The sequence below is a fragment of the Argiope bruennichi genome, chromosome X2 (genome assembly GCF_947563725.1).
Source record: "Argiope bruennichi chromosome X2, qqArgBrue1.1, whole genome shotgun sequence".
Classification (NCBI taxonomy): domain Eukaryota; kingdom Metazoa; phylum Arthropoda; class Arachnida; order Araneae; family Araneidae; genus Argiope; species Argiope bruennichi.
The window spans coordinates 41935189-41958834 of NC_079163.1; the positions used below are offsets into that span (position 1 = coordinate 41935189).

General features: G+C 33.3%; 1 protein-coding gene across 1 annotated transcript; it reads right to left on the minus strand.

Moving 5' to 3' along the window:
• Positions 1-2073: 2073 nt before the first annotated feature.
• LOC129959710 (uncharacterized) lies at positions 2074-4674 on the minus strand. The gene is made up of 2 exons (XM_056072600.1): positions 4195-4674; positions 2074-2862 (listed from the first exon to the last, which is right to left on the minus strand). The coding sequence occupies exons 1-2, from the start codon at positions 4672-4674 to the stop codon at positions 2350-2352; spliced, it is 993 nt and encodes a 330-aa protein (XP_055928575.1). The 3' UTR covers positions 2074-2349.
• Positions 4675-23646: the final 18972 nt, after the last annotated feature.

Genomic DNA, 23646 nt, shown 5'->3' on the forward strand with positions numbered 1-23646 from the left:
AGATTTTAATTTTGTTCTTTATTATAATTAAAATTTATTAAATAAAGAAAGTTAAGCTTATAATTAAAAGTTATTTTCTCCGTTCTTTTTTTTAATGTGAATACGAACAGAAAATATTTATTCCTTTGCACTTTTTAACTGTCAGTATGCGTGAACCCACCTAAGGTGGGTTCACACGAGGCGTTTTATTGCGGGCAATCGTTGTCCCTCTACTGTTGTCCCTCTATTGTCCCCGTGTGAACAGTTGAGACAACGGCAAACTGTTGTCCCGACGGGACAATTATTTGCCATTGTCCCAACATGTCCTCTATTTGCGCATGCGTGTGTAGATTTTGGCTTAAAAAAATTATGTTTGTTGGCGTGTAAACAAAATTTATTTGGCGTAAAATGTACCAAGGTGCGAAGCCTCCAAACAACGTGTGTTCTTTGTTTTTCGCCATTTCGATTATCGTTTTACAGCCATTCTATTTTCATTTTTTTCTTCACTAAAATTTACTTGATATTTTATTTCTTTCACCTTTCATTTTAGCTATTTGTTTATTTATCAGGTAAGTTTTATTTATGTCTAATTTTTATGAAAAAGTATTCCAATACTATAATAAAAATGTTTGTTATAAAATATATATTTGACACAATTTGTCAGGTGTGGTAGAGGCATGAAAAGGTTCTTCAGTCAATATTTATAGATTTGTTTGAGATTGGTGTTAGCATGTTAATGGTCATTTTATCACATTTATTTAGTTAATTAATATAATTTTTAAATATTCAATGCTTGCTACAGTTACTGTTTACCATTATTTTGGCATGGTCATTGTCTTCTAAATTTAGAAATTGCTAAGATTTTAATATGGACTGAATTGTATTAATTAAAACATTTAGATTTTTAATAACTAATAATTTTTATAAACTAATGCATTCCTATTATTATTAAATAGTTTTATGAAATATGAGCTTTATACATTTGGTGTTAGCAATAATTGTGGATTTATATTTTGATAATGAAATGAGAAGAAAAGTTTTGAATGTGCAGTCTTTTTAGTTTTCAGGATTTTTTTAACCATTTGTATACAATAATGTTTTTTGAATAAAATATTTAATTCTATTCCTTGTGAAATATTTCTTATACATGTATAAAAAATAGCAGCGAAACAAAAGTGAATACAATCATAAGTTAGTCACTCCATATGTTTATGAATTATTTGGTATAATATACATTTTTCAAGAGCATTTAAATTAGTTTTGTGGTAATGATTCTCTATTTATTAATATTAAACTCTTCTTACCACCTGTAATTTTATGAATAAGCTAAGTTTAAAACTGAATGGTTACAAATAAAATATACAAAATTTAATGTTTTGTATTCAAGCAAGAAACTAAAAATGTAGGACCCTCAGCATACCACTAAGTCAAATGCTTTTAATATTTACATACAAAAAAAGTTTAGTAATTATGGTTTACACTAATATTTTGATGTGTACTATTTTATTGAACTTTAGTTGTATTTTATTCAAATTGAAATTTTTAACTTTAAGAATTTTTTGTTTTTGTTTTCCATTTTAGAAAATGAAGCTGTCTGACAGTGAGACAAGCAAATTTGTGTCCCTTTATCGGGAACATGAATGTCTATGGAATGCCGATAGCGATTCATATAAAAACAAAAATTTAAAAAGAAAGACTCTGGAGACCATGACTGAAGCCATTTCATCTGAAATAGGTCTTCAAGATTGGACTCCTGAGCTAGTAAAGGCTAAGATTAAAAGCCTTCGAGGAACCTATAACATAGAGAGCAGAAAAATTAGAGCCTCCAAAAGATCGGGGATTGGCGCTGCAGAAGTTTATGTACCTAATATCAGATGGTTTCATATAATGAACGAGTTCATGAACGTGGTGAAACAAAAGAGGAATACGACAGACTATTTGGTAAGTACACTAACATCTTTTATTTATACAATAAGCAAAGTAATATTAAAAAATTAAACATACAAGATATGGCCACATTCTGGTTCCTTAATAACAATAAAACATTTTACAAAATTATTATAATGAATATAGTAAAAGAGGAATATAAATAAATTTTGACAATTTATTACACTTTACCATTTTGCCATCGCACAGCTCCTTCATTACTGAAATATTTGGCATGATTATTCCTGTACAATTTGGCAAGTTTTGATGATTTGCAGTTTCGGCCATAAATACTCTGAATGTTGAATAATTCGGTTATTTCTGATCTCCACTGACCAGGAATAATCTCACCTGTTTCAATATTTTCTTCACCCAAAGACCCCCGAGATAGATAAGATGATGCAGATGTTTTGATGAGCCAGTTGTGCAAAGCACAAGATGCTTTCACAATTTTGTCAGTTGTAAATAACTGGCATTCAATTTTTCTTGTGAAGATTCTAAATCTGCTAGCATACCGAAAGCATTTTCTACAACTCGTCTAGCTCTACTTAGACGGTAGTTGAATATCTTTTTCTCGGTAGTCAATGGATGAATTTTGAATGGCTTCATCAAATATGGTTTCAAGGGAAACGCATCATCCCCAATAATGCATCCATCTGTACCAAATAAAGTGTATCGTTCTAATTTTTCGTAGAGCGCACTGTTCTGTAATACTCCTCCATCGGAAACTATTCCATTGCATCCAACATCAATATACAGAAACGTGTAATCCCAACTAGCTAATGCTAGTAGAATTATACTGTGGAATCCTTTGTAGTTGAAAAATTGTGAGCCACAATTAGGAGGTGCCTGTATCAGGACATGTTTTCCATCAAGTGCCCCATGACAATTTGGGAAATTCCACGAGTTCAAAAAACCTTGCGTAATAGCAGCCCATTCTTCTGTAGTAGAGGGGACCTGTAATAAAATTTTTATACAGTAAGAATAATGAAAAATTATTATTCATGTTCTGAAATATGCTTTTGGGACATCATTCAAAATCGTAATTTGTTATCAATTTTTCAGGAACCTCAGCCAACTGTTGAGAAAGCAAATGCTGAAGTAATGGTGTGGAGATCTCTACATCAACACCAGTGAGTACTCCTCACCTTCCATCAACGTCGACTCCTCAGTTTGAACGAGGCAGAACCTCATTTGGGAAAAGAAAAAAAGAGGAAAAGGGACTTGCTTGAAATAACTGGAGACATAAAATAACTCACGGACAGACTGAATGTAGATTCAGATGATGAAGTGGATGCTTTTGGAAGATCCATCGCCTTGGATATTAAAAAACTGAAGCCTGAATCAGCGATTCAGGCACAATTGGAAATACAAAGAATTATTAGCAAGTGTCGGCTGCATGACATGGCTGCAGATTGTGCAAAAACACCCATACGTGCATAAAATGATTATTAGCTGCAGCCATGCAATGTACAATTTTTGACGACCAATAAATAAATTATAATTTGATTTTTTGTGTGTTTCATGATTGAATTATTTAATATCTACTTATAGTTGCTATAATATAAAATAATTACTAAAAAATTTAATAATTATTTCTTGTTGTTTTTAAATAAATATGCAGTAAATTTTTTTAATTACTTAAATTTTATTTGTTTACAGTAGTAATAATGACTTTAAAACCTTCAATTTATTGCTTTCCTTCATAAAATTAAACAGTAGGAAATTTTGCTGCAGTAAATATTTACTAAAGACAAAGTAATTAACATCTAGACGAAGTTTTAAATCAATATGCTTACTTGATAAGACAAATAGAGATTATTTGTTGTATTAATTATTTTGGCAAAAATTATAAATATCAACAAGGTATTAGGATCTTTTATGGTTCTATATCAATAGTGAGTGAACAATTTTTTTTTTCTCATGATACTTCTCCATTTCTAACACCAGCAACTCATTTCTATTGCTTTAAAATCAAGTATTAAAAAAAAATCACTGTAGTAAACAAGGCATTTGCAACAAAAGGTGTTTTTAAATAAATTAACAGCAAAACACATAGTATCCAAAATATTAATAATTTGAAGTCAAAATATAAATGACTAATTTGCGTGTGTGTTTTCAATTTTCTTATAATATTTATACCTGTAAATGTTATTAAGCCATAAAAATGCTCGCAAATTAACTTTTCTCTACATATATTACTATTCAATCACGGCAGATTTATTAAAACTCTTTGATACGACTCATTCAGCACTAATTATTCAAATTATATAAATATAAGTTTTATACCCTTATGAATTCCTTCAAGCTTTCACAAATAGCATCCAAAACTTCTGGAATAGTAGAACTGATAGTGCTCTTAGGCACACGGAAGAGATGGCTCAGCGTTCTATAACTGCATCCACTGGCTAAAAAGGTCAGCGTTAATTCCAGTTTAATTTTTGCAGATAAATTGTCTCTCATTATTGTGTTCTGCCTTTGAATTGTATCTGAAATTCGGCATAGCAAATTGTTTAACATCTCCGGAGTTAGTCTTAAAAAAACCCGGTACTCTTTTGGATCCTCGGCAGCTAACTCTTTTAAAAGAAGATTAGAAGTGCCGAGTTCATCTCTTCTTCTAATCCATTTTTTAACCCAAGTACGTTTTGTGGCTTTCATTTCTTCCTCTACTTCCTCAGATAGAGCCGCAAGAAGACGAAATAGAGTTTTTTTCAAAAAATCTTTCTGATTCTTTGATAAATGCCTTCTTCGGATGCTTCGTTCAGCCATGAAGGTATGTCAATAGATAAAATATTTTCAGACACTCATCACAGAGCTGTGCGTGAAAGTACATGAAATGAGAGTGAGCGCCAAAAGGCGGTTTAGGTTTGGTTTTGTTAACATACCCAAATAGTTTCAACAAATCATACCAATGTTCAAGACCTGGGTCATTTTGAAACTGTGAAAAAATGTTAACTGCGTAAGATATGTCGGGCCTCGCAAGAAACGACAAGCAGCCAAGAACATTTCGATACGGGATTTCCTTCATTTCTACTTTCTCATCGCTAGACTGGGGACATTGGCTTTCACTATATTGAATTCCTTTGGCTATCGGTAACGAGGAAATTGGGATATTCAAATGCTCATATTTCTTGCATATCTCATCAATATATGGTTTCTGATGGATTAGCATGCAGTCATCCTTTTCCTCGAATTCCCAACAGCTTTTTAGTCTTGCCCATAATTTTGAAATCAAACTTTCCCTTCAATTTATTCAAAACATCTTCAATATCCCTTTCACTTTGCCCAAAAATAACAATATCATTCATTTATACTAGGAGAACAATAGAATTTCCATAAATATTAGTACAATTACACTAGTTTAATTTCTGTAAACCAATTTCATTTAAAACATTCTTTAATTCAAAATACCAAGCTCTACCGCTCTGATGAAGTCCGTATAAAGCTCGTTTTAATTTACATACTAGACTCTCTTTTCTACATACCCCCAGAGGCGGCCTTCCATATCAAGGGGCCGGGGTGCAAAAACCCATTTGAGGCCCTACTTTTTTGTGAAACAAAAAAAAAAAAAAAAAAAAAAAAAATACAACACGAACATATATTATTTAATGCGTGATTTTGTTTTTCAGAAAAATTACAACTTTTTGCAATTTCTTTTTCGATACTTAATATAACAAGTGCAATTAAAAGTTCTGAACACATGCTTGACCGAAGATAATTCTTTATTAATTTTAATTTGCTGAAAGAGCGCTCAGCACCTGCTATAATTACTGGCAACGTAAAAAAAAGTTTTAACACAGTTAATACATTTAGAAATAACTCCTTATAATTATTATTTAGTATGTATTACAATATGTCTTGTGCATTATTTATATCTATTTCATTCAAAATAAATCCCGTAACAAACAAATTTCCTGGATTAGTTTTTCATCTACATCTTTGTTACATTTCTCTTGTTTGCTACATTTCTTTTTCAAACATTTCTCTAATTAATGTTTTTCTGAAGTTTTTATATCAGTGATTAATTTGAAAACAGAAATAATATTTGGTATACTTTTAAATCCATCTTCTATTTGTGCAATAACAGTTTCAATTGCAGTGTTAAAAAAGTATCACCTAAATTCCTCTACCGGGTTTTTTATAACTTCGTCTTCTGGTAATTCGGAATATAATATTTTCCTTTTTTGAATTCGTTTTACAGGAAAATGTTTTGAAATGTTCAAATTACGTATTAGCACTTTTGCTTCGTCTAAAAATGTATTAAATTTTGTTCTTAAATTTTGGATTTCAGTTTTAATCTTATTGACTAAATTGAAAGCCGAGTCAAGAACAGTTGGTTTTGCTTGAAATAGATTAATGATAGTGTTAATTTTGGACAATATTGCAAACTATGCTATTAAATATAAAATGAATGACATTTCTTGCATTGCATCCAATAAACTTTTAGCTTCGAATACCACTGTATTATCGCTACTTACATCAATAATTTCTTCTAGGGCATTATAAATTTGTTGAAACTGTGTATATGTTACAGTGAAAACCCGAAATCAGTCAAAACGCGAATTCGCTAGGGAAAACGCGTTCTAACTGATTGCGCTAGGGAGAACCCGCTATTCTCTAGTTATTTCAGGTGTTATCAGTTAAAATCATATGAATCTAGATTTCTTGCTTGTAAAATTTTCAAAGTCATCTAGTTTTATTCATTCTGGAACGTATTCGTGCTGTTGATTTAGTGAAGAAAATATGAATGTTCTTTATGCCAAAAATTGGAAGAATAAATTTCTTGGACAACTACAGTTTTTTACATAAAAAAACAATAACATAATATCTTTAAAGATATTACACACGATGCATACAACAATCACTTATCTGAGGTCGAAGAAGCAAAATCTGGCGTAGCAAGACTTCATTTCAGTACCGCAGATTAAAAAGGTTTAACATTCTTGAAATCGGTGGAGTAAAAAATGTTGGTTTCAACAAATGAGCCCATAAAATATTATTTACCAGTTGAAGAAATTTTTGATGCTATCGAATTTGCATGTATGGCCATAGGACATGGGGATAGATACAGACTTAAAATTGAAAATTCAAGAAAATTTGGTAACATAACTACTGATACAATTTTTTTATCGATGTTTGAAACAGGCCAACAGAAAAAAATAAAAAATAGGAAGAGTTTGGTTTCTAAACCTATTATTCATTCAGAAATGAATAGACGTTGCCAAGCGAATTTGATTGACATGCAATCTCAGGCGGATAATGAATTTAGGTTTAATATGGTTATCAGGAACAATTAACAAATTTTGCGTTGTTACGACCACTTCAAAGCAAAGGAATGGAAGAGGCTGCTTTGCAAGTACTTGATATCTTTTTGATATTATGGGCTCCTGCAATCTGATAAGGACAGAGAGTTTGTAAATTTCGTTATAGAGCAGTTATGTACGTATTGGCCAAAATTTAAGATCGTTTATGGGAAACTTCGTCACAGCCAGTCACAGGGTTAGATTGAGAGGGCTAACCAAGACTTAGAAAATATGTTGGCTTCATGTATAAGGGATAATCAAACTATAAAGTGGTCCAATGTTCTTCGTTTTCTTCAATTCATGAAAAGCAGAGCTTTACATTCAGGAATTAAACAATCAACATATAAATCTATGTTTGGGATTGAACTAAGAGGTGAAATGACAACTTCAACCTTGCCATCAGATATTATAACAAATATCGAAGACGAGGCTGAACTTCAGAAAATTTTCCAGGACATTAATGCAGAAGAGCAAGAAACTGAATAGCATAATCAGGGGAAATATGTTTGTTATTAAGTCTACCAACATTTTTCTAATTAGGGAGGAAACGAAAGAAACCTTAATAAAGCAAACCAAACGAATGAAAAAGATCACCGATGTAACACATCCCGAGTTTGATATTGGAGCAAATCCCGTTGTTCCCATTCCAGATGTTGATAGAGTAAAAGTGATTTGTGAAATCTCATCAGGGTAGTGCTTGAAAAAAATTAAAAGGGCCTATACAAAATTAGCACGAAAGATAGAATTCTAAACAAAATGTATTCGAAGTAAGAAATGATATTTAAACTTAATTAGTTCAGTATTTATTCAATAAATATATGATTATTACTTATTTTAACATTACAAGTATTTATACAGTAGACTATAGCTAATCATGGTGCAAGTTTAATACAAAAATTTACTATATTCACTGATTTTCAGATCTTAATTCGATGTATCGCCGCAAATTTTCTTGACTCAATAACGAGTACCGAATCAGGAAATTTCGCTGAGAAAGGCAGCAAGAAAAGGAACTGTAGGAATTGGACAATGGCTCGCCCGCTGTTTTTGTAAAAAAGGTTTTTCTTCAAAGTGATGTTTTTGCTTGAAAAAATGGTTCTCTTTGCAATTCTAAGTGTCACAGCAGTTTGCCATGTCGAAATAAACAATTTGTAATAATGGTACTGTATTAAACAATATTCAAGTAAAGTATTTTTTCTTCGATGATATGTTCTTCCCTTAAATACTATTAGTAAATATAGCTTAATACAATTATTTTGGATTAAATTATATTGTTTAACAAATCAGTTAAAACAGGAATAAAACGGGTTCTCCCTAGCGCAATCAGTTAGAACGCGTTTTCCCTAGTGAATTCGCTTTTTGACTGATTTCGGGTTGTCACTGTAACATATACACTACTTTAACCGAATCTATTTTGGCTTCCCAACGAGTATCATATAATGGTTTAAGAGTAATGTTTAAATGCTTTTGTAGAATTTCCCATCTTTTTGTAGATGCAGAAAATGTTTCATGTTGCTACCGTTGTCGTATGCTTGCCCTCTACAATTCATAATATCTAAATCAAGCTCACTTAATCTTTCCAATAGAGTTTTTGCTAGTCCTTCTCTAGTTACATCAGTTATTTCAATAAACCCTATAAATGACATTTATAGGGTTAGCCTTTTCTCTTCAAAATTTACATACCTAATAATGATTGAAGTTTGTTCCTTATGGAAAATATCAGGAGTACAATCCATTTGGATTCTATAGCAATAATTTGTTCTCGTGACCTTTGTGCTAAATGAGGCACAATTCTATTTTTAGAATTTATTATTTTGTTTAAATGATCCATTAGCACAAAGTCGTATTTACTTAATAATTCGATTAAATTAAAAAAATTACCATTATTAGGCGTACCTATTATTTCCTTGGTTCCTCGAAGTGGAAGATTATTAGACGCTAAAATAGAATCATATCTTCAATTCTTTGAAATAGTAATTTGAGTCGTGCCGTTTCTTACTTATATTAACTTGATTTATTTTATCAATAGTCGAACATAAATTTAGTCGTTTTAGTCATTCTTTCCAAGCAATAAAATGACAACTAGAATGCTCATGATCTTGGATTACAGTCGACCACTTTCTCCTATAGATGGTGTAGTTATATCGATTATAGCCACCTATAAATCGTGTAATTTGGTCATTTCCTCTTCTTTTGGAAAACAGTATACAACAAAAACAAAATGCGGAATCTTGCATTTTTGAATAAATTAACTAGCTGCGAAATTGAGTTTCACTGTTTGGATTTTTTAAAAGAAGTATGTAGTGGAAAATGATCTACCTTCAGCATTTTCAGTTCCTGTGTGTTATACAGATCTGATTTTAACACAAAACATTATAAATTCATCAGCTATAATAAATGGTCATAAACCAGGATCATTTATATTATCTTGATCATATTTGTTATTGTCATTTTCGTCAGTTCCTGATTCGGTCATATTTGTATGAACACACGGTTCTTCAACAAATTTCACCGTTTCAACATTTTCATTGCAAGACTGTGTACTTTGCGTGGAACTTTCTTTTCCAGTTGAAGTTTGAATTGTAACTTCTGAAGTCGAAGCAATTTCTTTGCCAGAATTACTTCGTAACTAAGAAAACAGATCTACTTGTGATTTCATGAAGTTTAAATTTTCTTCTTTTACACCCAGAGAGATATTTCCTTGACATGAACATGGTTACATCTAACAGAAATAATTTATAGAATGAATTTTTAAATTACTATATGCTATACTATACGCTATTACTTAGTAGGTGAAGTTAAGTGACTGTAAATATACTTACCTTATATTTACAATATTTTACACACTTGTACTTGTAATAATAATATAACTATAATATTAACTGTAAACTTCGTATATTTCCAAATCCGTCGACTGCTCCATTTAGACTTCTTCCTTAATTCTTTTCATTCCGGCCGTGGCCTGTGAAGCATTAATGCAATGTGCATTGTTAGGAGTTGATCGTTTAACTCAGCGATTCTCAACATGTGGGGGGCGCCCCCCTAGGGGGGCGCGAGCACACTAGAAGGGGAGCGCGAGAATATCCAAGAGAAAATATTATTTAAAAAAGGATTAACTGACTGAAAGGAAAGCACGCATACACATAGAAAACAAAATACATTTCGACATATTTAAAAACTTATTAAAATAAAACAACCTACTAAATAAAAATTCACTTAATCAAACCATACTAAATTAAAAACAAATTTAATAATTATTAGTGACTTCCTTGGGCCTGCCTTGCAAAGCAAAGTTTTTCGAAGGAAGGCTTAGTATCAGAAATGGAGATCTATTATTTGTCTCCAAAGAAGCCACAACAGAAAATCCAGTTTCTTCAAGGTAGGATGTTGAAAATGGTAATAGAATGCGAAATGCCCTTGTTTTTAGTGCAGAAAAATCATCCTCTACTCCTGCCCAAAATTCAAATACTGATTTATTACTAAATTGTCTTTTAGTTTCGCCATTTGTCGTGAAATCTATGATTTTTTTCTCTCATCAATTGAGAGTCTTTCGGGAGTATAATGAAATGGATCCCTATCCCACTCGTAACTTGCGATCAGTTTGTCGTCAGCAAGAAAATACTTTTTAAAATTATTTGCTAGCATGGCTAAATGATTTTCAATGGTTACAAAAACAACTTTTACATATTCTTCTTCAGCCTTGTAAGTTTTAGTACAATCATCTACATTTGCAAGCATTGTTAGGTTTTTTTTGCTTTAAATTTCTGCTTCACAATTCTAGTTTTCTACAAAGAGCGTTAATCTTATCACTCGTATCCAACATATGTATATTTGCTCCTTGGAGTTGAAGATTCAAGTTATTTAATTTCTCGAATATGTCGACCAAGTAGCTCAATTCCATCACAAATAAACCATCGCGAAAATTCTCGGCCTCCGGTCTGTTTTCTTCTTCCAGGAAAATGGCGATTTCTTCTCTTAATTCATAAACACGTTGCAAAAATTTCCCACATGATAACTATCTTGCCTCGCAATAAAATAGTAACGCTGAATGTACTGAACTCATGTTTTTACAAAGTGCGGAAAAGATTCTCGATTTCAGGGGTCTCATTTTTATATAATTTCCTACGGTTATAACCCTAGTTAACACAATATTCAGACCAGGACTCATTTTTTTTCGAAGCCAAAGCTTCTCTGTGGATCACGCAATGTGTCCAGACGCCCTGAGGCGATTTTTGTTTTACAAGTGCTTGTATACTTTGGAATCTTCCGGACATTAAACGAGGACCACCAGTACATATTCCTACGCAATTTGTCCCTTTTATGTTTGCCTTGTTCATAAAATCATTTAAATTAGTAAATAATGCGAGCTCTGTGGTTTTGAGTTGAGTTCTATTGGTTTGCAGAAAAGTAATTCTTCTACTACTGACATATTATTACAAAATCGAACATAGGCAATTAAATGATCGTCTTTATTACTATCTGTTGCTTCATCAAGCTGTATTGAAAACAATTTGTCACGTAACTTCGAGAAAAGCTAACACTGTGCATCTTCAGCTATATCACCACTTCGACGAGCAACAATATCATTTGAAAGATGTATGGATTGCAATTGTTTTGAAAAATTATCTTCAAACCTAGTTTCTACAATCTCAATTGCTTCTTCTTCTTGCGTACAGCCGACCACCCCGCCACCACTGAACGTAGCAGTATCGACAGGATTTGTTGTGGCCGACTGCTATCTTGAGTATTGTCCATCCTTTCATTGACCGATTTGTCAAACTGACATTCTCCTCTAGGTAATTGGCCACAAAGTGGTCAATTATTGTCCTTCTGCCTTATCTACAAACTCTCAAATAGTTGGTAAAAAACTGACAATTTTTGACATCATGTCCTTCAGAGTTTTAAGATTACCTGGTACCATCAGTACTGTACTTAAGTCATTATTTATAATTTTCAGATTTTTTCTTAACTCCGAAATTTCAATACATTCCTTTAAATAGTGGTAAACAGTACCGATTCCTCCACAAATGCATTTATTGTCCTGCATTCTTCCAAATCTTTGGAAATATGCAGGAAATCTCCCATGTCCTGATATAATTTGAATTATCAGTGGATGGTATCTTCTTATTTTTATTTCTGGATTAGGAATAAAATCGAAAGTTACTCTTCCGTTCTTGGACATATACCATCTGTCAAACCATTGCAGCTTTATTTCTTCTCTTATTTCCCATTTTAAGACACCATTTGATTTGGGGACAACCATATCAACACCCTCTTTCTGTGCCGCCAACTTTGCATATTGATCCGCCTTTTCATTACCATAGATCCCAATATGGGCCTTAACCCAATTCAACTCTATCCACTTGTTAGTTTTTACACTTTTTATCTTTTCTTTTATCGTCCATATTTCCTTATTACAATTGTGAGAAGATTGTATGGCTTGTAGGACTGAGAGAGAATCTGAAAAAATTGAGCACTTCTGTCCGTCCTCCACCCTTTCACAATATTCAATGGCCATCTTTAAAGCTTTCACTTCTGCCTGGAAACTTGTGGCATGGTTCGATAATTTCACAAGACTTTTATCGATCTCTTTCCCATAGTAGTATACTACTATTGCTGCTCCTACTTTATTTTCATCTTTTGAACCATCTTTAAAAATTTCTATTCCATCCATATCTGGGATTTTAACTTGAAAACCGTGAATAAACCATTCTGCAGGATGTTGTTCGAATTTGTCAAAATACATCTCATAATCATTTTTGCTGAAGCATTTGTTTCCTATTTTAACTTTATTACTAGAAGTTCTTATTTGAAATTTAGTGAAAATTTCCGTTGCTCTGAGGTCCATTGGCAAAATTCCCGTTATCACTTGAAGGGCTTCTGTAGAAATGGTTCTATAAGCCCCAGACATAATGATGAGAGGGCGCCGTTGGATTGAATTTAATGTTTCTCTGATTTTCTTTAGATTTAGCCGATGTCCCCATGCTCCGTGCCCGAAAAGAACAAATGGCTCAATGGCCCCAGTGTAGATTCTTCTTAGATGGTATTTCCTTTTTCCATAAAATTTATCCGCAACTGTCACTAGTTTATATGTTAATACATCCACTTTTTTCTTGACCTTATTAAAATGTGACGTAAATGTTAATTTACTGTCCCATGTAACTCCCAAGTACTTAATTTGATTTGACACATTTATGTTGTTATTGCCTATTTTTATGTTAGGCGGATCTGTTAATTTTAAACGTTCTCCAAATGTAATAGGCATTTGAATTGTTTTCCTTTCATTAAACTCAAGTTTATGAATTTTGCCCCATTTTACTAGCCTATGAATTATTTGTTTTCCTTTAATTTCCAGTTCATCTTTTGTTCTTCCCGAGATTATTAGTAGCACATCATCGGCATACGCCTGCATAAAGCAGTTCACTGGAAGATTGATTTTAAATGCAGAATTCATAACCAAGTTCTAGAATAACGGTCCGCTGCACGAGCCCTGTGGCACTCCTCTATCCATTATAAATTCCCAATTATTCTCTCCATCTTGGTAAATACATTTCCTTTCATTTAAGTAATCTTTAATCAATTCAAAAAGATTGCTCGGGCAATTCATTTTTATAAGGGCATATAAAATGCTTTTCCTCCATACGGAATCAAATGCTACAGCTACATCCAAAGATATAACTGTTGTTTTTAGTTTTTGATTCATCGCACCTTTTATTTTACTCCATAGTGCATTTTGTGCTGTTTCACAAGAGTGGTTATATCTAAAACCATGTTGATCATGATGCAGTCTATTTTGTGCCGTTAATAAGTGCTGTACTCTTTGAGTTATCAGTTTATCCAAGATTTTACTTGCTGTGGTTAGCAAACAAATTGGTCTATAGGATTTAGGATCCTCTAAGTCTCTATTCGTTTTAGGAATTAAAATCAGTTTTGCTACCTTCCACTGATTAGGGAACGCACCTAATTCTAGGCACTTGTTGTATAACTCTAAAAGTATGAATGGATTCTTTCTGTTAATTTCAGCAAGCATCTCCATTGGGATGTTGTCTAATCCAGGTGTTTTCTTTTTGGCCATTTTATTAATCGTTGTTCTTATTTCATTTATTGTAAATATTTTATCTTTTTCTTTTGTTTTATATAACTCAATACTTTTCTTCATTTTTTTCTGCTTTTTACTTTCTTGTTGGAATTGTTCCTCTTTGAAAAGGCATCTCACAATAGCTTCTATAATTTCTTTTGTATTATTGGTTTTTGTACCATCCTGTTTTTTGACACCGTGCAAAACTGTTTTCCTTTTCATTTTATCTGCCGCTAATTTATAAGGTAGCTCAAAAGGGTTCATTCTCGTTATTTCGCTACATAACTTTTCAAAGCATTCAATACTTTTCTTTCTTAACATCCCTCTGTATATTGATTCATTCTTTTTATAAATTTGTCTTCTCTTCATTCTCTCTTCAGTGTTTTTACATCGTTGGTATCTATGCCGCAAGGCTCTTGTCAGTTTTCTTTGTTTCTCCAGTTCAGTGTCCCACCAGGGGACCCTGAGGTGATTTGTCTCTTTACTGTTCGATCTTTGGCTAATTCCTTGAATGAATTCTGTAAATTCTTCTACCCATACTTCTAAATCTTTTTTAGTCTTTATCCTTTGCATTGTTTCTCTTATATCAGCATATTTTTCAGCCACTTGAAAACTAATTTTTCGAATTTTCCACTTGCTTAATTTAAATCTTTCTGCTGAAACAGCTTTGTCACCCATATTAATTTGAAAATCCAAAAAGCCATGGTCACTCAAAGTACTTTGGATTACCTTCCAGCCCATCACTTTGTCATGCAGGTCTTTAGTTGATAAGATGACATCAATCCAGCTTCTTCCACGTGCAGATTGGAACGTTGGCAATGAGTTTGGATCATTCCAAATAAAAAGGTTCTTCTTAAAAATGAATTCTATAAACGTGCCGGCTTCATCTTGTGGTCTATGATCGGGAATTTCATTTCCCCACAGTCGACTATGAAGATTGAAATCTCCTCCAATAAGTATGGATGATGTCCCCAACTGTTCAAACAGATTTCCAAGTTCTCTGCAGATTTCTTCTTTATTGTGAGTCGGTGGGAAGTATGCCGATACCATAGTAATTTCACTATTTCCCACTGATAAATTGGCTGCTACTATGTTTTCGCTAGTAAATCTTGTCAAAACAGAAATATCTTGGTTTCTTACTGCTATAATCGCCTTCCCGTAAGGGTGAGAAATTATTCTCCATCCTAGGGGAAGTCCTATTATTTTTCCTTTCATTGTATATGGTTCTTGTAACAAGTAAACATCTGGAATATTGTCCCCAAACAAATTTGGGAGTTCCTTTGTTGCATATTTACCCCGACCTATATTATGTTGAATAACACGCCAAGAGTAATCATTGAAAGGCTTATTATACATAGTTCGTCTGTTTAATCAACTGATCTCTCTCCCTGATAAATACAGGGCAATGCTCCGATGTTGCAATATGATCCGTTCGAATCATAATTTTTGTTCTTTTGCGATATTCTTTACAGTTTCTGCATTCTGGATTTTGCTTTGTGCAATTTTTATAGTTATGCATTTCCAAGCACTTGGAGCAGCTATCTTCTTTTTTGCATACATTTAGATCGAACATGCCCAAATTTGAGACATTTGAAACATCTAAGGGGTTCCACAAATTCTCTAAATCTATACGATCCGAAACCACACTGTAATCTTGCTTTATCTTTAATTATTCGGAACGCTTTGGGGTCCAAACTTATAACCCAGTGAGACGAGCTGCCTCTTCCTTTTTTCCTAAATAGAACCCGCATATTCCCTACTATGTCATTGCTTAGCTTGATTTGATTGAGAAAATCCAATTCCTCCTCCTCCCTGGGTCTCTCACTCTTTTCCACATCATATATAATGATTTGAGGCATTCTTATCTGTGGAGTAGTAGCCTTGCATACATTTTGCAAATTTGTATGACTGTTAATAGCATCTTTTAACTTTGTTACCATTTCCGGTGTTTCAACTTGAATCAGAACTCCATTTCCCATTGCTGGCTTCAAACCCATAATTTTAATTTCCATCCCCTTTGGGCTGATATTCGCTTTTAACGTCTTTCTCATTTTAATCGATGTGTCAATTTCCTCTGTAATTGGTCTAACCACCAGTGTAGGCAGGTTTGCTTTAGGTCTTAGCAATGGTATTGTTTTATTATCGTTTTCATTCGCGTTAATTATTTTTTGTTGAATTTGATTCCTTTCTTCCCCCAACAGCTTTTTAGAGGCTTGGATCCTTTTAATAAACGTTAAACCTGGTTTTAATGGAATTTTTTTTCCCGCTATACCATCACTGTTAAGATTTTTCACCACATTTGCGAATGTTGGTCCATGATTATCATCTGTTGAATTCATTTTGGTTGCTGAAGAATTTGACAAAACTTTCAAAAATAAGTCTCTCAATTCTTCAGCCGCGTTACCTTCAATCCTATATTTACTGATAATATTTTCAAATGTTTCCAATATTCCCAGTGGTCCAAAGGGTTGCTTATTTTCCTCTGGTATTTCGTTTTCACTTGCATCTACATTCTTTGCTTTTTTAGCATTTGCAATACCATCATTTCTTTCTTTCTCTTTGGCTTTAAGAGGAATGCACGGTCTTTTATCTTTAGGGAGATTTTCCCCTGTTTTCATTTTTACATTTTTCTTTTTCCGTTTTGTGGCCATTTGCATTTTGCTGTCCGTCTGCATTGACGGTTCAATTATCTCATTTGAATCAGAATCCGATGATTTTTTAAAGTCTTTATATGTCAATCCTTTAAATCCTTTAATTGGAGTTGGTGTATCGGGGATTATCATTCCCGCTCCTTTTGGCGAGTAAAATAAATTCTCATCATCAGTTAGAATATCGCTATCATCAGCAAAGTGTTCCCTATCCGTCTTGTTTATGTCTGATTCCATTTTTTTCCCCACAAAGTCTAAATTTCTAGTGCAACAGAGAGTAAAGCTTAAGCAAGCTTTTAACGAAATGTTTGGAAAGCTTTCCCAATTTTAAATTTGAATTATAAGAAAAGAATGTAAAAAAACTGTCCAAATAAAATCAATAATTTTTTTTTGCACCAAAAAACTATTAAAAGTGTAACAAGAATTTCTTCTAATTAGATACACTAAAGAGAACTGATATTTTCCAAACAATTTTGTTGTCAACTAATAATCAACACATTTATGGACACTTTCCATAAATTGGAATTTAAAATGGGTAAAAAATCACAAAATAAGAGTCTGCACAATAAAGAAAACTTTCGATACAGAAGAACAATATCCGAGTCCTGCAAATAGTTCATGCACTGAACGCAGATATCGATAGCAGTTTCTAAAATGGTAAACAAACAACAAAATGGCTACCCAAACAAGTGGGCGTTTCGGCCACAACTACACTTCAGAAAGTCAAAAACTTCTAAGATGCTAAAGAATTTTGGAATAAAATTCAAAAACCTGTTACTCCAGGGTTTCAGCTACACTTGATCATCACATTCAACAGAAATTATCCATCATTTTTCATTTTATAGCCATATTTTGAAGAGCACAAGAAAATATCAACCACGCCGATCACTGCCAGTAAGCTTCCTTCCAACGTGTCTTCTCGGAAAACGCTACATGTACAGTGTTGAGGTTCAAAAACATTCCCACTCGCCAGACCATACATGAAATGCATGCCCACCTATTCCTGATAACTGTACATCGCCATACCTTCTGAAATCCACTGTAGAAATGACGATGTGGAATGGTGGAATGGTGGAATTTCTGGAGCACCCGTCTTGAGTACCAAGGCTATCTCCAAGATCCTGGTTAATCCACGGTAGAAATCAATCTCAATTGCTGTTGGCAAAATAAGCTCTTCACCAATGGTGTGAGGTTTTTTACATCTGTCTATTTTATATGAAACTTTGTAAGATGCAATTAAAGCTTTTTTATTGATAGACAAAGTTTCTTTAAAAAATGATTTTTGCTTTTCATATGATTTTAATTCGTAGAATTCTCTGGGTTTGTTGACGTACTCACTATGAAGCGTTTCCAAATGCCGTTTAAGTTTATTAGTGCTGTCTATGTATTAAGTATTAAGTTTATCAAATGCTGTCTGTGGCCAACATTTTTGAGCAAATGATACTCGACGGCCTTTCTTCTTCCTTTACTTCAGTACTGGTAAATCCAAAATGTAAGTATTCTTGAGAATATTTTCTTGATTTTATTTTCGGAACTACGCTCGTCTGTGTTCTTGTTGATGCTTGACTATCGTCTAATGCTCGCTTACTTCAGCTTAAAAATGTATCCAGGAGTCTACATAAATCTGTTGCTGTGAATATTTAATATGGTGAATTGCAATTAACAGGAAAACATATATAACATACACATTCACGATAGATTCGATAGCGATAGAAGGATCGACTCGAATGAGACTAACTGGAATTGAAATTTGTGTTATCGAACATTTTCCTTTTTCCTATGAGAAAACATTTGCATGCTCGAGACGGCATCGGCCGTGTGGATTCCCTTCAACAAATATTACTTATTTCTTTCTCTTTTGTTTAGTTGTGCTTCTGTGTTATTTCTTTTATTATTCGAAAAAATGTATTCCCAGTTCCTAAATTTAGCTCACCCCGTCTAGGTTAATTTTCATTAACGAATTTTTCTACTTTCATATTCTTTTAACGTTATCTCCCTATTTGGCTTTCATTTCAAATATAATATTTAAATTTTCCCCGCTTTCATTCGTTTCATCTGTTCAGATGCTAGATGTGGTTTCTCTCCAACGTTGGCCCGCTTTTACTCTTGTTTTGGCAGTTAGGTAAAAATAATTTAAAAACACAATCCAAAATACTCAATATACATTATTGTTGTATACATTTTATTGTAATCGGGGGGAGCGATGTAAATTATGATTGGAAACTGGGCCGCGAATACTGAAAGGTTGAGAAACACTGGTTTAACTTATCTTCGTTTTACTTTTTGTTTGAACAACTTAATATAAAAAAACATTCAAAGATGCACGCATAAAAAATATTATATTCGATGTAGAGAAAAGTAAATTGCCGATGATTTACAAGTCCTTTTGAACCCAGCCGTAGTCTCGACTTCTGGCCGCCGCTTACGCCCAGAAATCGCGCTGCTCTGTCTTAACATATCTGAAGGAGATTTTCTTATTCATAAATGAACTTTTCCCCTCATTTTATTGGTATCACTGCGATCATTGCTTAATAACGGCGTCAGTCGATCCTCAACCAGCTACGTGGAATCAAACTTGTATACTTTCAGTACACGTAAAAGCTATTATTATTCAGAACACTATTTTAATTTTTAATCATGATGGGGCCCCCTTCAGTCACGGGCAAAATTAAGTGGCTCACAGCATCTAAACGACTGATTTTTAGGATATAATCAACATTTGCGTGAGCAAATCTTTCATGCCAGGTCATTAAATCATTTGGCCTCCCTTCAATTTTAACGGCCTTCTCAACACAAGATGCATATTTCTGTTTAATGTCTGGGTACGCGTAATACCAGCCCTGCTCAAAATTATCCTTAAAAATTAGTTTATTTATTTTTTCCAGTCTTTATTTCTGAACAATCTGTCTTGCCAATTTTTTTCTACTAAAACGATCGGAATAGGGTCTTATATCCCCTTCTTTTTTTATTTTATTATTTTAGCAACAGTAATGTCCTGTGTAGAAAGCTCTTCGTTAAGGTCCACTACGCTGAAGTCCATGTCTACATCGCGAATGATGTACTTAGCTACAATATTCGTGTCTATAATTCAAATACTTACATTAGGATGACTAGTGACAAAATTCGTCACCTTTTCCATTGAACTTAAATGGTGGGTAATGAAAATCAATTTTTTGCCTTTATTCAAAGTAAAAGTGTCATCATTATGGGTAAAACGTTCAAACATGGCATTAATGATTGTAGACTTAATCCAAAGTGACGAACCCATATCACTATCAATGCACAATTTAATGTTGGAGCAGCCTCCACTTGGGGTAGCTTTATATTTTATCGATAACTCAATTCTTAAGATATAATTAATCTTTCCATCCTTTCACTTACTCTGAGACTGTAACTGGTGTCAGCCAGAAACAAAAAGTTCACCAACCAAAACAATGGAAAAGAAAACTAGGAAAACCCTACATTGAATTTTCTTGAACAACATTGCTAATCTCTTCAGCACCTCAAAATAAAAAGAATACCGCTTTGAAGTCATCAGCACAAAAATTGAAAAGCAACACTCGAGACAACAAGAAAAAAAGAAAACTATCAAGGGAAACTCCTAAAACAAAATCTGCACTTCTATCAGACTTCTGAGAAAACAAAAGATAACACAACCGCTAACAAACCAACAACAAAAGCAGCTACAAGAAAATGCACAGCCTTGGCTTCAAGCCGCCTTCCTTTTCATTGTCTATATCCGAGAAACGAAAGGGAGGAAGGAAGGATGGAGGTTTGTTTTCTGACGTATGCTCCTGAACGGGTTCTTAGCTCATGCCGGATTAACAAAATCAAAACACGAATATCACAAGAAATTAAAAATCTGCCAGAATCAAGAAAGAAAGCTAAAATAGCTTTCACTTTATGACAACCCTGAACGGAGAAGACACAAAACCAATCTAAAGACAGTGGAATACAACCCAACTTGGCATGGAGAGCTGCCTCATGTTTACGGCAAGAGAGGACGAAATGTTCATAGGTTTCTGGAACCTGGCAATGGACACAATTTGGTGATTAAATGAGCCTATATTTATAAAGAACTGCATTTACTGGAAGAGTCCTAGGTATTAATCGAAAAATTAAGACCTCATTACGACTAGATAACAGAGAAATAATAATTTTTTCATTACTCGAAAAAGGTAAACAAACCAGGATGCTATTCATTAGTGTTGCCACAAACGGTGTGTCTAAAAGGCGAATTAATAAATAATATTATTTTAAATTCATATGCTATTGATTTGGTGTTAATCAAAGTTTTAATTTTTCTTTTCTTGTAACCATTTCACTGTTAAGTGCAATATAAATGCAAACTATGACATTATAATAACCTTTATTAAATATTTTAAACAATACTGGTAAAACAAATCTCTAATGTCATGAGTCAGGTGACTTGTTATCTACCAATTACAAAGTAAATAAATTTTTGTTATATTGAGAAAAAGCTAAATGTTTATCCACAAATAAATGTTTTTAACATTAGCGTTGCCTTATAGCAGTAGATTTTATAAGAATTTTTTTAGGGTGAAGCTCATAAAAAATATTTAGTTATAATCTGTTGCCAATTATGCAAATACTTAATTTTCTAAGATAATGAATTACTGTTTATAATATTGTTACGAATCTGTGATGCGGCTTCCCAGCATAGTTGGTTCCATAGGAGGTCCCAGAGCTTGGCGACCATTTGGCGATTTAGTGACGAATTTGGCGACTTTGGATCCAAAATAGATTATACCCGAAACATCGAGAATTTTCCCCATCCGTCCAGTAGGAACCGAAGATACGCCTCGAACGTTCCTGATTGGTTGAGAGGCTTCTAGCCCCGCCTCCTGAGACCTATAAAAGGAGCAGCCTGCAGCTGCCGGGTCATCGTGAATTGAGTCGTTGTAGTCGGAAGCGACAAAGAAGAGTAGTCGGGATCGGCGGTGAAGAGTGGTCGGAATCGACAGTGAAGAACTGGCCTTCCAGAGATAAGCGGAGCAGCGACGGAGTCAAGCTAGTGATGAACTAAGCTGTGCGCTGCTGTCTGCAGTAGAGTCTTGTTGTATGCTGCACGTCTCGGCTGAAGATAATCTTCTTCTGTGCTGTATATAGTTGTCGTCTTTGTGCTGTCCTGTGTGTCTTCGTGTAAATAAATATCGTTGTTTCATTTTCTACTGCCGCCTGCTGATTGAGTGTTCTCCACACCATATAACTCCCACTATCCAAACGAACCCCGGGAAATTTCGTAACAATATTGTTACTTTGCTATAAAAGATAATGTAATTTAAAAGGAGTTATGATTTATTATTTAACTACATTTTTATTCAATGCAATTAAGCGAAAATTTCGCTGTAGAAATTTGTAGTTTTATTCTGTGCTATACGGTTCGACATTGATTTTCTGAATAAATTTATTTATTTTTCAATGTTGCAGTGTCGGATAATAGCAGTGTCTATGTGCCTAAGTGATAACTGTAAATATGTTTGAGTAGGGCTTTTGCGAATTTGGCAGGCTTGCCATTCTAACATTATATTCCATTTTTTATCTATGATCATATATAATTTTTATAAATATTTTAACATTATTTTATTTATAGATAGGCATAGTATCTATAAATTGTGCTATGCAAAAATAATTTTAAACTTTACAAGGCAGACTGTTTGGGTGCTCTTACCTTACTGTGGATTGTCGTCAAGAGGTATTGCCAAGTAATAAACAAAGCAAGCGATAGCTCACTGACGTTGGTTACCCATTCGTTTTTTCCCTGCGAGTGTTACAATCCTTTGATCTGTTAAGGTTTTATCATACGGACAAATACTTTCTTCACTTTTGTGAACAGTTTTCTGTTTATGTCCGCAGGTAATTGGTCAAGCAAGATTTTCGTCATCGTGAGCTTTTTCAACCAGCTTGAAAATGTAGATGATAGTGATGGAAATATTATTTGCAAATAAAATTCAACCAATCATGCGAGACTTTTACGGTGACGTAGTTTGCCAAGAATGGCGCGATTGATGCCAATTAGTTTGTAAAAAGTAGTTTGTATATTTCTGCTACTTCTTCTGCATTACTTCGCTGTGAAATTTCACTTTGTGAAAAAAAAATTGCAAAAAAATTCTATGGTCATCTTATAAAGAGACGGCTATCATTGATCTTGTTCACGAGAAGCCGGCTCTTTGGAATCCATTTTATACCCACTATTTAAAAAAAAATATATATAAAAAACCTTGTATGAAGGAATTAAAATCGAGATGACCCGAAGATGTTAACGAAGATGAGGACCTTTTAACATCAGTTTGATGAAATATTCTATGTTTTTCGGTATGATGTTGTGATCAAAAAACGTTTTATGCGAATGCATTTTATGAGAGAACTTTTTAATGCATAAAGAAGGGATTTAATCAATTTAAAATTCTTTTAACTATGTACAAAAAAAAAAAAAAAAAAAAATCTGATAAAAATTTCTGTTTGTATATGCCAAACATATTATAAGCATCTCATCTATTTTGCTGAATTATTTTATCTTGCATTTCTTTTCATCCCAGGTAAAATATTTGAAAAATACGATACACATAAAGGAGGTTTTAAATTATTTAAAAAATTGGGATGCAATTTATTAATTCTATATTGAGCCATATACAGGTTATATAATTGCATAACTCATTAGATTAGACAAGATGATAATGTGGTCAGTTAA